General features: G+C 38.6%; 1 protein-coding gene across 1 annotated transcript in view; it reads right to left on the bottom strand.

Annotated features, from left to right (window-relative positions):
• LOC111076108 (transcriptional regulator ATRX homolog) overlaps positions 1 to 13,794 on the bottom strand; it is a 256,306-nt gene that overhangs the window by 224,012 nt on the left and 18,500 nt on the right. The window contains exon 2 of the mRNA XM_041595643.1: positions 11,550 to 12,707. Coding sequence (XP_041451577.1) covers positions 11,550 to 12,700 — 1,151 coding nt within the window. The 5' untranslated portion in view covers positions 12,701 to 12,707. The remainder of the gene's footprint in view (positions 1 to 11,549; positions 12,708 to 13,794) is intronic.

The raw sequence follows: 13,794 nt of genomic DNA, 5'->3' as shown, positions 1-13,794 counted from the left end.
CTCAAGATGTTGCAGAGATGCAACCCTACACTGCCAACCTCAGATTGGAAGGTGGTCAAAGTGGAGGCATCAAAGGGCCCCACAAATCCGGCAGTGGTAGTCCTAAACAAGGAATCGCTAGCCCCGATAGAAGCATCCAAGGGAGAGCTCAACTTTGGGTTCAGCTCGGTGACCATGAAGGTCTACAAGTCGGATGCAGCGGCCGAGGCGCGTTCTGTCAACAACCCAGTTGAGCAGGACGTTGCCTCGGAGATCGAGGCACCCGAAGTAGACCCGGAGCCGGAGCCGGCCCTGGAGAGCTACTCCTCGGAGACGGAGCTGATGCTCGATTTTGAGGCGCTGTGTCGGGACGATATCCTCGACGACTCTGACGCCGATATAACAGTGGTGGAGAATGATTCCAACGAAGTCTCTGAGGCTTTTGCAGATAAATCTCCACCACTGTAAAGCAGCATCAGCTGCCCTAATACTCCGCTTAGCCGCAAGCGGAGGGGACATAGTCCTAATCCAAGAGCCGTGGGTGGTAGGAGGCAGGGTCTGTGGATTAGCGACGAAGGACTACAAGCTGATTGTAGCACAAACTGAAGGTAAAATTAGAACCTGCATACTAGCAAGAAAGCATTTAAATATCTTTCTGCTCCACAATTTTAGCAATGGCGACAACACGGCTGCTAGCCTAGAGCTACAAGGGACACGCCTGAACCTGGTGTCGTCCTACATGGCTCACGAGGAAAGCGATCCTCCCAGTGACCTTGTTCGCAAGATAGCCAGCGACAGCGAGAGGTCGGATACAAGCCTATTAATAGGCTGCGATGCCAACGCTCACCACACCCAATGGGGGAGCTCGGATACAAATGTAAGGGGTGAGTCACTTTTCAGCTTCATCCTAAACTCCAACCTAATTATTGGTAATCGGGGTAATGACTCCACTTTCATCATAAAAAACCGTCAAGAGGTTATTGACCTCACTCTACTGTCTCACAAGCTGTCAGACATAATGAAAAGTTGGAGAGTCCTAGAGGACCACTCCTTCTCCGACCACAGGTACCTCGAGACAATCCTATCGCTCGAAAGCACCACATCCACAAACTATACTAATCCCAGGAAAGCCAACTGGGATACATATAGTGCAAAAATGGAGGAATTACTCCCCCCCCTAGCACCAAAATGCCCGGACACACAAGACGATCTTAATCGTCTTGTGGACAATTTCACGGAAGCTTGCAATAAGGCCTTCGTGGCAGCTTGCCCCCAACCAAACCAAGAGGGAAAAAGAAGCCCCCCCTGGTGGTCTAAACATATAGATACCCTCCGGAAAGACTTCAGGACTCTCTTTAACAGAGCCAAAAGCAGCAGCGAGGAAGCGCACTGGGAAAACTACAAAAGTAAGCTAACCCTATACAAAAAAGAAACAAGGAGAGCAAAAAGGGCCTCTTGGCAAAAATTTTGCTCCGAAATTGAGGACACGTCAGAAGCCGCAAGGCTACGCAAGATCCTGTCAAAAACATCCCCCTCGGTGGGATATCTCAAGAGAACGGATGGTACGTGGACAAACTCTAGTGAGGACTCCCTACACATTCTACTCGACACTCATTTTCCTGGGTGTACGACCATCGAGCCGGCAGACACCCCAAGTGAAGGCCCGGAAACCTCGATGGTGCACATCCTCACAAAACGGAATATTAGCTGGGCAGTAAACAGCTTTAAATCCTTCAAATCGCCTGGCCCGGACCAAGTCATTCCGGCTCAGTTACAAAAAGCCGGGGACATGGCCATCAACTGGCTGCAAAGTATCTTCAGGAAGATACTGACAGTGGGAAAAATCCCCCGCGCTTGGCTAAAGGCTAAAATAGTCTTTATCCCCAAAGCAGGGAAACCCTCACACACAACCCCAAAAGACTTCAGACCAATAAGTCTATCGTCCTTTCTTCTCAAAACCTTTGAGAGACTAGTCGGGCTGCAGCTGAGGACAACCATAAATCCTCAGTGGCTGTCTGGCGCACAACATGCCTACCGTGAAGGAAAATCCACGGAAACGGCACTCCATGAAGTAATCTCGGCGGTAAAGAAATCTCTACACGTCAAAGAATACTCCTTAATCGCTTTCCTAGACATTGAGGGAGCTTTTAACAACGTCATACCAGGAGCCATCACAGAGGCCCTGACTGACCTGGGAGTGGATCGTCACTTGGTGATGCTCATAGATCAATTGCTCACATGCAGGACAGTGACATCATCAATGGGATCGTCCACTCAGTCTAGGTATGTCAACAGAGGCACCCCGCAAGGTGGTGTCCTGTCTCCCCTTCTATGGAACATAGCAGTCAACAAGATTCTGTGTGACCTGGAAGGGGGGGGCTGCAAGGTGGTAGCATACGAGGACGACGTTGCCATTATTTTCTCGGGAAAATTCCCTCAAACACTCTGCGATCTAATGACCGCAAAGCTCGCGCGACTCTCAGAATGGACAGAGTCGCGTGGACTGGGAATCAATCCCTCTAAAACGGAACTTGTGTTGTTTACAACCAAATACAAAATCCCGTCCCTCAACCCTCCAATACTAAACGGATGTAGGCTCTCCTTCAGCGACAGTGCCAGTTACTTAGGGTTGGTAATTGACAAAAAACTTAGCTGGAACCTGAGCATCAAAGACAGAGTGAAGAAGGCTACGATAGCCCTCTACACTTGCAAGAAGGCCATTGGGCTAAAATGGGGCATGAACCCAAGAATAGTCCAATGGATTTACCTGGCAATAGTTAGACCAATACTACTCTACGGAGTCGCAGTGTGGTGGCCTGCCCTATCGAAGGGGACCATCACTAAACAACTGGGCAAGGTGCAGCGCACTGCAGCCCTATGCATCAGTGGAGCTCTAAGCACAACACCAACGGATGCGCTAAATGCTATCCTATGCCTGCAGAGCCTTGACCTTGCAGGTAAGGAGCAGGCAGAAATGGCAGCAATCCGTCTTAGGGACTCTGACCAATGGGTGTCACATCACACCGGTCATGCGTCCATCCTAAATGGAAACAAAATCGTCCCCACAAAAACGGACTACTGCGTTCCGAGGGAGTATACAGATACCCCCTTCGAAACAATCATCCCTCACAGAAACATCTGGCTTGAGGGACCACCTGGACCAAAGGGAGCCATTCGAATCTTTACTGATGGCTCAAAGCTGGACAACAAGGTCGGAGGAGGAATCTACTCCGAACAGCTGAACATAAGACAATCCTTCAGGCTCCCGGATCACTGCAGTGTCTTCCAAGCGGAAGTCATAGCGATCAAGGAAGCTTTGAGCTGTCTTCAGGAAGTAGCCCCTGCGGCAACTCATATAAATATCTACAGTGACAGCCAAGCTGCGATCAAATCGCTGAATGCGATAACAACAAGCTCGGCTACCGTGGCAAACTGTCGCAAATCTCTTCATGAGATGGCTTATCAGTTCGTCATCAGCCTAATATGGGTCCCGGGCCACCAGGACATTGAAGGCAACTGTATAGCGGACGAGCTGGCCAGAGCTGGTACAACAATCCCCCTTCTCCATGATAAGGAGGATATTCGTATGCCAATGGCCACCTGCAAGCTCAAAATAAAAGAACATTTTAAGCGATTAATAAATGACAGATGGCAAACCGTGTCACTATGTCGCATAACTCGGCAAACATGGCCTAACATTATTAGGAAGCGCACCGATGAGCTTTGCAAACTCGGTAGGAGTAGGTGCAGCTCAGTCATACGCTCCCTTACGGGACACTGGCTAATAGGCACACATGCAAACAGGCTGGGCGTCCCATATAACGACTTCTGTCGAAGCTGTAGAGATGAGGACGAGGAGGAGACTGTGGAACACCTGTTCTGCTCCTGTCCGGCTCTCAGTAGAAGGAGACTGCAATACTTGGGCGCTCCTTTTCTAATTGACATTTCGGACATGTCTACAATCAGTCCCAGACGGATCACAGGCTTCATAAGGGCATCCGGATGGGATAATGGATAACATAGGGTCTCACGAGGGAGAAGGGAACGTATATGCGGTATCACAACGGGCCGAAACCGGCCTAGGTGTGTCGGGTCTCTGACAATCCCGACAGCCGCCTCAACCTAACCTAACCTTCACAGGTACAATTGAACGATTGGGTGAGGATCCTGGATCTTTCTAAAAGTAAAGCCGAGATTCTTGGATCTATTTTAAAGAATGCCCTTTTATTGAAGGAAGATGTAAAAATAACTCATAAGGCAATTTTAAAAGTTGTTTTGTTACACAATGGAAATCAAAAGCCGTCTGTTCTCATCGCCCATGATATTAATATGAAGGAAACATATCAAGCAATGGCTAAGTTGTTTGAAAATATAAAATATAAAAAACACCAGTGGAAGGTCGCGTGTGACTTAAAAGTCGTAGCCACTTTAAGGGGATTGCAAGGTGGTTACACAAAACACAGCTGCTTCCCAAAACGGGAGAAAAATACATTGGAAAATTACAACATACAAAATGCAGCTCTCGTGAAGTTTGAGGGCGTTATTTTACCACCATTACACATTAACCTACGACTAATGAAACATTTTGTTGAAGCAATGGATAAGGAAGGTGAATCGATGAATAACCTAAAAACTGTTTTTCCACGTCTGTCGCTGGCAAAAGTTAAAGAAGGCGTATTTGATGGCCCATAAATTCGAAAACTACTAAAAGATAATGGATTTTTAAAATATTTTATCTACCAATGAAAAAGCAGCCTGGAACTCATTCCGACTGGTTACAACAAATTTTCTTGGTACCAGGAAGAGTGATCATTTCTTTAATATCGTTCAGGAACTAATGAAGAATTATGAAAAATTTGGAGCCAACATGTCACTAAAAATTCATTTCCTGCACTCCCACTTAGATTTTTTTCCAACAAACCTAAGGGACGTTAGTGATGAACACGGACAGAGATTTCAATTAAGAGCAATTAAAAGCTATGTAACGACGGTATCAAGATGTTTGGAATGAGAATATGTCGGCCGACTATATGTAGACTCTCATAAGGGAATCTGATTCTAATGACAAAGGAAGACAGCCAAGTTACCAGTTTAGAAATAGTAAAAAGCAGTAAAAAATCCAATTCATCACTAATCATAAAATTATTTTAGTAACATAACACTTGAATAAAAAATTCTTTATTTGATTAAAACTTACTGAAAAGACTGAAAATTACTGACGGCTGTACGGGTTCAAAATTAAATCCTATATCTCAGCTACTTATGGGAAGTTGGACCAGCAACGTTCCGGACGGTATTTTTTCAGGTAAAATGAGTTTTGCGTCGTTTTGGTTAAACGGATATAACTTGGCCGTTTACACATCGATTCATACAAACGATACCTAAAACGACGCCTAAGTAATGCGTCTAAAAACTAAAAATGCATGCCAAGAAATATCTTTATTTTCCACTTTTTCTGAGTTTTTAAAGTCAAAATTTTGGGAAAAAATACAGCAAAAACGGTATTAAATTTGAATTTGAAAGCTTAATATCTTCCCGGCGTTAAGCTGCAGATACAAGTTGTCTGGGTTGGATCTATATCTGCATTTGTCAGCTTTACAGAACTGCAACCTATGCAACCAGATATAAGATATTTAAGTTATTTGAAAAAAAAAGCGCTACCTATGAAAAAAAAAAATTACAAAAATAACAGATTATACAAATTGCACTTTTTTTTCAGAAAACAATTTTTTTATACAAAAAAGTTTTAAAAACAAAATCTATCATAAAATATTCCGTTCTACAGAATGACACAAAATTAAATGAAACAGGCGTTCAAACATAAATTTTTGAAAATTTTTTTTATAAAAACCATCAACCAAATTTTTTTTTTTTTAATTTTGCGCTTTGTTGCACTGCCGGATTCCAGTTGTCATCCTTCTCTGTAATTCCAACGAGATGCGGCTTATATGCAACCTGTACTTTCTTCAGGTTGAATCGGATGATTCACAATGCTATCTTTGCATTATATTGTAATATTATTATTTTTTAGATGGTTTTGATTTGTAAATTTTTGAGTTGATTGTTGTTCGTGTTGCGTGGAATCTCTTTGTCTTCCTTTTTGTTAAAATTTGTTCTTTTAATGGGTCCAATTCTTTAGTTAGAATATCAGCATTCTCCCATGTGGGCGGTGGTTGTTGTTGATAGAGGATGTTTTTTAAGGAGCTTATTATTTTCATGTCTTTTTATAGTTGGCCTCCACGTTTTCGGGGCATTTTTATTATAGGTATTTAATAAATTTATGTATTTAGATATACATAAATATTTTAATTTTATTTTAATATGTATATGTAATTTTATTATTATTTTATTATTATTTACACTTATATATTTTTTTATATGTTTTGGCTCCTGGCAGGTGTTGTTATAGTAAGTCAAAGTTGCCCGTGTGGCCAGGCAACTGCGAAATATTCATTATTATTATCAAGTCTGTTTAGCTTAGTAGGAAGGAACGGCTCTTTTATGCTAATTTGAATGGTCAGTGCTTTAGATTTAACATGATATCAGCAGCTGAGCCGATTGCTATTCGGCTTCGGCGGTATGCTCTTATGATAAGCGCAGATATGCATACGTATGTACATACATATGTATGTGCACACATAGCGGCAGCGCACCTCTGAGCATGTGATGCCTTTTTGGAAAGCTTACAGAACAAATTTTAACAAAAAGGAAGACAAAGAGATTCCACGCAACACGAACAACAATCAACTCAAAAATTTACAAATCAAAACCATCTAAAAAATAATAATATTACAATATAATGCAAAGATAGCATTGTGAATCATCCGATTCAACCTGAAGAAAGTACAGGTTGCATATAAGCCGCATCTCGTTGGAATTACAGAGAAGGATGACAACTGGAATCCGACAGTGCAACAAAGCGCAAAATTAAAAAAAAAAAAAATTTGGTTGATGGTTTTTATAAAAAAAATTTTCAAAAATTTATGTTTGAACGCCTGTTTCATTTAATTTTGTGTCATTCTGTAGAACGGAATATTTTATGATAGATTTTGTTTTTAAAACTTTTTTGTATAAAAAAATTGTTTTCTGAAAAAAAAAGTGCAATTTGTATAAACTGTTATTTACATTACATGTTTTTTTTTTCATAGGTAGCGCTTTTTTTTTCAAATAACTTAAATATCTTATATCTGGTTGCATAGGTTGCAGTTCTGTAAAGCTGACAAATGCAGATATAAATCCAACCCAGACAATTTGTATCTGCAGCTTAACGCCGGGAAGATATTAAGCTTTCAAATTCAAATTTAATACCGTTTTTGCTGTATTTTTTCCCAAAATTTTGACTTTAAAAACTCAGAAAAAGTGGAAAATAAAGATATTTCTTGGAATGCATTTTTAGTTTTTAGACGCATTACTTAGGCGTCGTTTTAGGTATCGTTTGTATGAATCGATGTGTAAACGTCCAAGTTTTATCCGTTTAACCAAAACGACGCAAAACTCATTTTACCTGAAAAAATACCGTCCGGAACGTTGCTGGTCCAGCTTCCCATTAGAATCATTAGAATCAGATTCCCTTATGAGAGTCTACATATAGTCGGCCGACATATTCTCATTCCAAACATCTTGATACCGTCGTTACATAGCTTTTAATTGCTCTTAATTGAAATCTCTGTCCGTGTTCATCACTAACGTCCCTTAGGTTTGTTGGAAAAAAATCTAAGTGGGAGTGCAGGAAATGAATTTTTAGTGACATGTTGGCTCCAAATTTTTCATAATTCTTCATTAGTTCCTGAACGATATTAAAGAAATTATCACTCTTCCTGTTACCGAGAAAACCAGTCGGAATGAGTTCCAGGCTGCTTTTTCATTCATAGATAAATAGATAGATAGATCGTAGATCATATTATAGTAGTTTTTTAATTTGGGGGCCCTCAAATACGCCTTCTTTAACTTTTGCCAGGGACAGACGTGAAAAAACAGTTTTTAGGTAAATCATCGATTCACCTTCTTTATCCAGTGCTTTAGTGCTTTTTCATTAGTCCCAGCTTAATGTGTAATGGTGGTAAAATAACGTCATCAAAATTCAGGAGAGCTGCATTTTGTATGTGGTAATTTTCCAATGTATTTTCTTCCAGTTTTGGCCTGAGTTTTCTTGAGTAGTGCTCAGTTCTAGCTCTACTATCCCATAGGCACAGGAAACAGAAGTATTTTGTGTAACCACCTTGCAATCCCGTTAACATGGCTACGACTTTTAAGTCACACGCGACCTTCCTCTGGTGTTCTTTATATTTTATATTTTAAGCAATTTAGCAATTGCTTGATATGTTTCCTTCATACCAACAGCATGTGCGAGAACAGACGGCTTTTAGATTCCATTGTGTAACAAAACAGCCTTTAAACTTTCGTTACTGTTGTCAACAAATAACCTCCAATATTTTTGGTCGTAAGCTTCACTCAATTGCTTGAAGAGTCCGAAAATGTCGTGGCAAACGCACATGTCATCCTTCGTCATATAAAATTGTGCGTGAACCAAATGACGCGTCCGGAATTGAGTTATTTTGACATTTTCCTTCAATAAAAACATCCAAGAAGCTCGGCTTTACTTTTAGGAAGATCCAGGATTCTCACCAAATCGTGTGAAAGAGGCTTGCAATATTTATAGTCCTTCAATCTCGGGTTCTCTCCATAGCATAGGAGTAAAAGTAACTGTCCTTTTTGTTTCATGCAATCACATTTTGGCAGTTGCGCCAGCAACGTACCGGACGGTATTTTTTCAGGTAAAATGAGGTTTGAGTCGTTTTGGTCAAACGGCTGCAACTTGGCCGTTTATCCATCAGCTTTTTAGAAATGCAAATTTGTATGCAATCAGATATAAGTTAATTAAGTTATGTGAAATATAGAAGCACTCACTCTGAAAAAAACATGAAAAAAAATAACAAATTTGAAAAATTCTTAAAAAAAAAAATCATAAAAATAACACATAATTTCCGAAATGTATCAGAAAAAGTCATTTTGGTCCACAGCAGGAAAAAAGTTTAATTTTGTCGAGTAGTGTTATGGTTGTTAAATTTCGATAAATTCGTAAACATTAAATGTATTTAGTAAGCAGCGAAGCGCGCGGGTCTGCTAGTTAGTTTCTAAATATATTGAAAGGTACCGAATTCACCAAAAAAAAATTAAAATAAGCAAAAGTTTTCGGTATATTTATAGACATGTTTTCTCCTACTATTATCTCCTAAAAAAAGATATGTTTCTCTATCTAACATATTAAGCTATCTAAAAAAATTAACAAACAAATTTCCCAATCTCAGTTAATATCCTTTTTGCACTGCCGCATAATTGTCGAAGGTGCGAAAAAATTATGCGACTCGTTTACACCCAAGCCGCATCTTTTTTCTAATATGTTGCCTTCCTAGCTCTTCGATAGCCAACAGTCTCGCTAAAAGCATTTTTTCTTTAAGTTTACGTAAAAATTCATGTCTGTTTTTTCTGAACAGCTGATTCCTGCCATGCACGAAGAGTTGCAAGAACACTTCTAGAGTTGCCAAGTACATTTTTTTTTTGTTTGATGCGAACGATATATGTATGATGTTTTTTGCTTTGACATTATAATAGGCTGCGTCTGCGTCATGCTTCTTTGCGTCTTGCCGGAGACGCAGTTTTTTTTACATAGGTTAAGCATAGGGCCCTAGTGGTGGCAAAAAGTACGTCGGTCTCTGATTCAAATGCGTCTATTCGATATATTCGATTGTTTTTTCGCTTAACAGCACTTTTCTGCCTATCAGCTCAACTATCACCACTAATAACAACAAAAATTGTAGTTTAAAAATCTAATTTTGGCGCTACAAATTTATGGTTGTGCAAAAACGTGAAAATATACATAAAATCATTAAATAAAATACTTAAAACTGATTGTATTATTATCACACGACATTTTTGTGACACCCTGATGCCATTAAGACACTGGTTTTCATAATTTGAAGAAGAACTCCCACAAACTCTACAAAGAAATGTCTGAAAAGAATAAATAAAACTGAGAATCAATTATCTTTCGTCCATTTTCTTGTCGTCTTGCATAATTCTGTGGATTTCTCAAAATTTGTTTACTTTCCTTGTTATCAAGCACCCAAATCAAAACTCAAGACGCACGTCTGCCAATGCAAACGCCTTTTCTGCTTCATTGCGTCTCTTCCGATATCGATAGCAGACGCGCCCAGTGTGAAAAGGCTATTATTGTTTGATGCCACAAAAACAGCTGTTTGCTATCGATACCCGTCGATACCCCGAATAATTGCAGTATTTTTTAAAAATACTAGACAGAATGATGCTAATGATGCGCCGCATGATTTAAGATGTCATTGTCTTCTTCTATCCACAGGGCTCTTATGGGTATCATTGTCGCATGTTCCATTTAACAGAAAAATTCAATGATGTGCCGAGTGTAAAAAGGCAATAACGGTATATTTTTAAGCTTTTATTACCGCAGAATTCGGGAACGTAACGCCATTAAACGTCGTCCGATGACTCTGAAGACTTATAAAAAAAAACAGGAAAGGTTTTTACATTGAATAACTTTGAAATGAAATGAAAATGAAATGAAATAGTCCTTGCCAATTCGCAGTGTTGCAATTTTTGTATCCCAACCTCGAAAACCACTTCTGTTTTATGTAAAGCAACTGCAGGTCATATTTTAGCTATATATTTTAAGCCGTACGCTCGAATAATTCCTAAATTACTGCCCAATTACTATTCAACAAGGATAATTATTTTTCCAAATTTTAGCTTTTTCATCATTTTTTTTCAACATTATGTCGTACGAATGTAACGTAACGTCAGAATGGAACTGCCCATATACTATAATATATATATATAAAATATAAAAATTTTTAAAATAGGACCGCCGTGTTCATGTTTTCAAAAGTAAATCGGAAATTTCCGGTGAAAGTGAAAGCTGGAGCCCGATTGAATATGATGTAGGCATAGAAAAAAAAAAAAATCGGCACCCAAGGGAGGTTTCTTTAAAAAATAGTGTTCCAGCAATAAACAATGTATGTAAGTTAATTAAATTAAAATAAATTATAAGCAAATGTATAATTAAACTGTGCGACAAATGGGAAACTTTTAAATGTACTTTGCACGAGACAAAAATTAGGATGTAGGCCTGGATGAGTGATTACTAAAATCTTCTATTAAAGATTGTTCAAACTATTAGCACTTTCATAATTTTTACTCAGAACATGCAGCGCGGGTATCCACTAAAAGTAAGAGGTTGACAAAAAAGTGTTACTACCTTTCACAGAATGTTGGATTCGTGGTGATAGAATAAAATTTTCGTGTCAACCTATTACTTTTTTTGTGGATATCCGCGCTGCAGGTTCTGAGTTTATGAATTATGAAAGTGCAACCTAAAACGCGTTTTTGAATTAAAAAAAAAACATGGGTGTTGCAAAATCTAAGAGATCTACTCATCCAGGCCTGCATCCTAATTTTTGTCTCGTGCAAAGTACACAATAACTGTTGCACAGTGTTATTGATTGATTCAAAGTCACGACCTTGTCATGTCAAATACAAACCTGTCGATTTCTTTGTCTGTGTCGTTGTCCGATACACATGATCTCGTAATCTTAATAGTTTTTATATCGACCTCTAAAAGTTTTAAATTATTATTTACATCCAACTTTATATACTTGGAAAGATCAACACCGTCATTATAATCACAAGGCAAATTTCCGTTTTTACTTGAGTAGTACCAGCGAGTTATTGACGACAGTCTCGAACTACACTCACTTGAAGATTTTTCGTTTAGATTATCACAGCTACTTTTGAACTCGGAGTCTGTGTCCAACGAACTAGATGTATCTAAAAGTAGTCTAATTTTTGCTTTATTGTTTTTTTTATGTTTAGACATCTTTGACCCTTTGAACGATTTGTCTAGAGTTTGGCATGCTGATGTACTTCCAAGGGATGCAATTTCGTGAAGTTTTTTTATTTTTGTTAATAAAATCACTTTAAATTCCTCTTCAGACGTTGATGTGTGCTCATAACACTCATTTATTAACTGTTTTGCAAAATTTATTGTGGTCATTAAAATAGGTTTTAAGACAACCTTTTCTTTCCCAAAATTTGTATAAAGATTTTCAAGGTACAGATCATCCAACTCGACTTCCAATGGCTCTGAACAGTTTTCTTTTAACTCTGTAGTACATTTTTTTGTACATAAGGATGTTTGACTAATGTCTAGGCATTTTTTATTAGTTACATCCAATTCTAATTGAATATTTTTTAGATTATTTATGGTAGTGTCAATGAAATTTGATACGTTTGGTGAAACAGGCTCAGATGCAGCTCTATTTGGAAAAATAAGATTTAGAAGCATATTTTCAACACAATCCAGGCATTGTCGACACTTAAGCGCTTCTTGTGTTGTATAGTTATGATCGCTCAATGCGTCGGAAAAGCTTATGTCAATTTTGTTCAACAAATTACATTCCTTGCGAAGAAATTTTTTTGTAGGAACTTTTAGCAATTCTTCAGTACTGTTGTAGATATTAGAGAAAGTTTGCACTTCAACTTGGTTAATTTCTTCTGTAGGAAACTCTAAAAAAGGTGTTTCCGTAATTTTATTTTGTTCGGAATTAGTTTCTCCGTAACTATCATTCGAAACCTCAACACAAAAAGTTTCGTCCTGCGTATTTTGCTCCTCCGCAAGTAACGGTTGATTCATTTTTAGTCTACAAATAATTTAGAAAACATAGTTTAGTTAGCGCTTAGTTTAAATATTGAATAATTCATTTTGAAATTTTTTGTTATGAATATACAGCTGTGAAAAAAATAATAGCACCACCACCGCAAGCAATTTTTAAATATTTTCCAAACTCACATTTTTAGCTTTAAGAAAACTTAAACTACATTTTTAGAAATGGCAGACTCTAACAAACCTGGGAATACAAAACAAATCATTTTTTTTTAATGTTTTTAAGTTATTTAAGGAACTACATATATTGAAATTCATAAAACTAGGCGAAACAAAAATAGCACCACTTTTCAAAAATGGATTTAAAATTACAAAAATAAGCAATATGTCAAGAATTCATTTTGAACTATTTATACTACTTCTATATGCAAAATTAAATATTTAGTACAGTGTCCTTAATTGGCAATAACAGATGCGCAGCGCCTTGGCATGAACCAGGACTCTTTAAATTCTTCCCAAAGTGATCCGATAGTGTTTGGCTTGGAAGCAGCAACTGCCTTCTTGGGGTCGGACCACAGATTTTCGATGAGATTCTGGTCAGGCGACTGAGCAGGCCACTGCAAAACGTGCACAGAGTTTTCCCTGAACCATTTCTTTGCTTTCTTGCTGGTGTGTTTGCGGTCATTGTCCTGCTTAAAGACCCATATGAGCGGCATTTAATATTCTGCAAAGGGTAGCATTACTGTCTCCATGATATTCACGTACACGTGCTGATCCATGATGGTTTTTATCCAATGTATTGGACCTACTCCATAGTAGGAGAAGCACTACAGCCTCCATGCTTAATAGTTTTTGTGGTGTACTGGGGTTTGTATTCAGTATTTTTTGGACGTCTAACATATGATCGAGATCCCTTTCCGACAAACATATCCACTTTGGTCTCATCTGACCATTAAATATTTCTCCATATTTGGGATGTCCAATTTGCATGATCCCTGGCAAACTTCATGCGCTTAGTTATATGTGTCGCGTTTAAAAGTGTTATCTTTCCTGGGCTGCAGGGTTTAAGGTTATGTTGCCTAAGATATGTGCGAACTGTTTGGTCCGTCGAATTTATTTTAAGC

This window comes from Drosophila obscura, unplaced genomic scaffold, assembly GCF_018151105.1.
Source record: "Drosophila obscura isolate BZ-5 IFL unplaced genomic scaffold, ASM1815110v1 contig_137, whole genome shotgun sequence".
NCBI lineage: Eukaryota > Metazoa > Arthropoda > Insecta > Diptera > Drosophilidae > Drosophila > Drosophila obscura.
The sequence above is the reverse complement of the archived record's forward strand: the minus strand, read 5'-3'. Positions and strand labels throughout refer to the sequence as shown.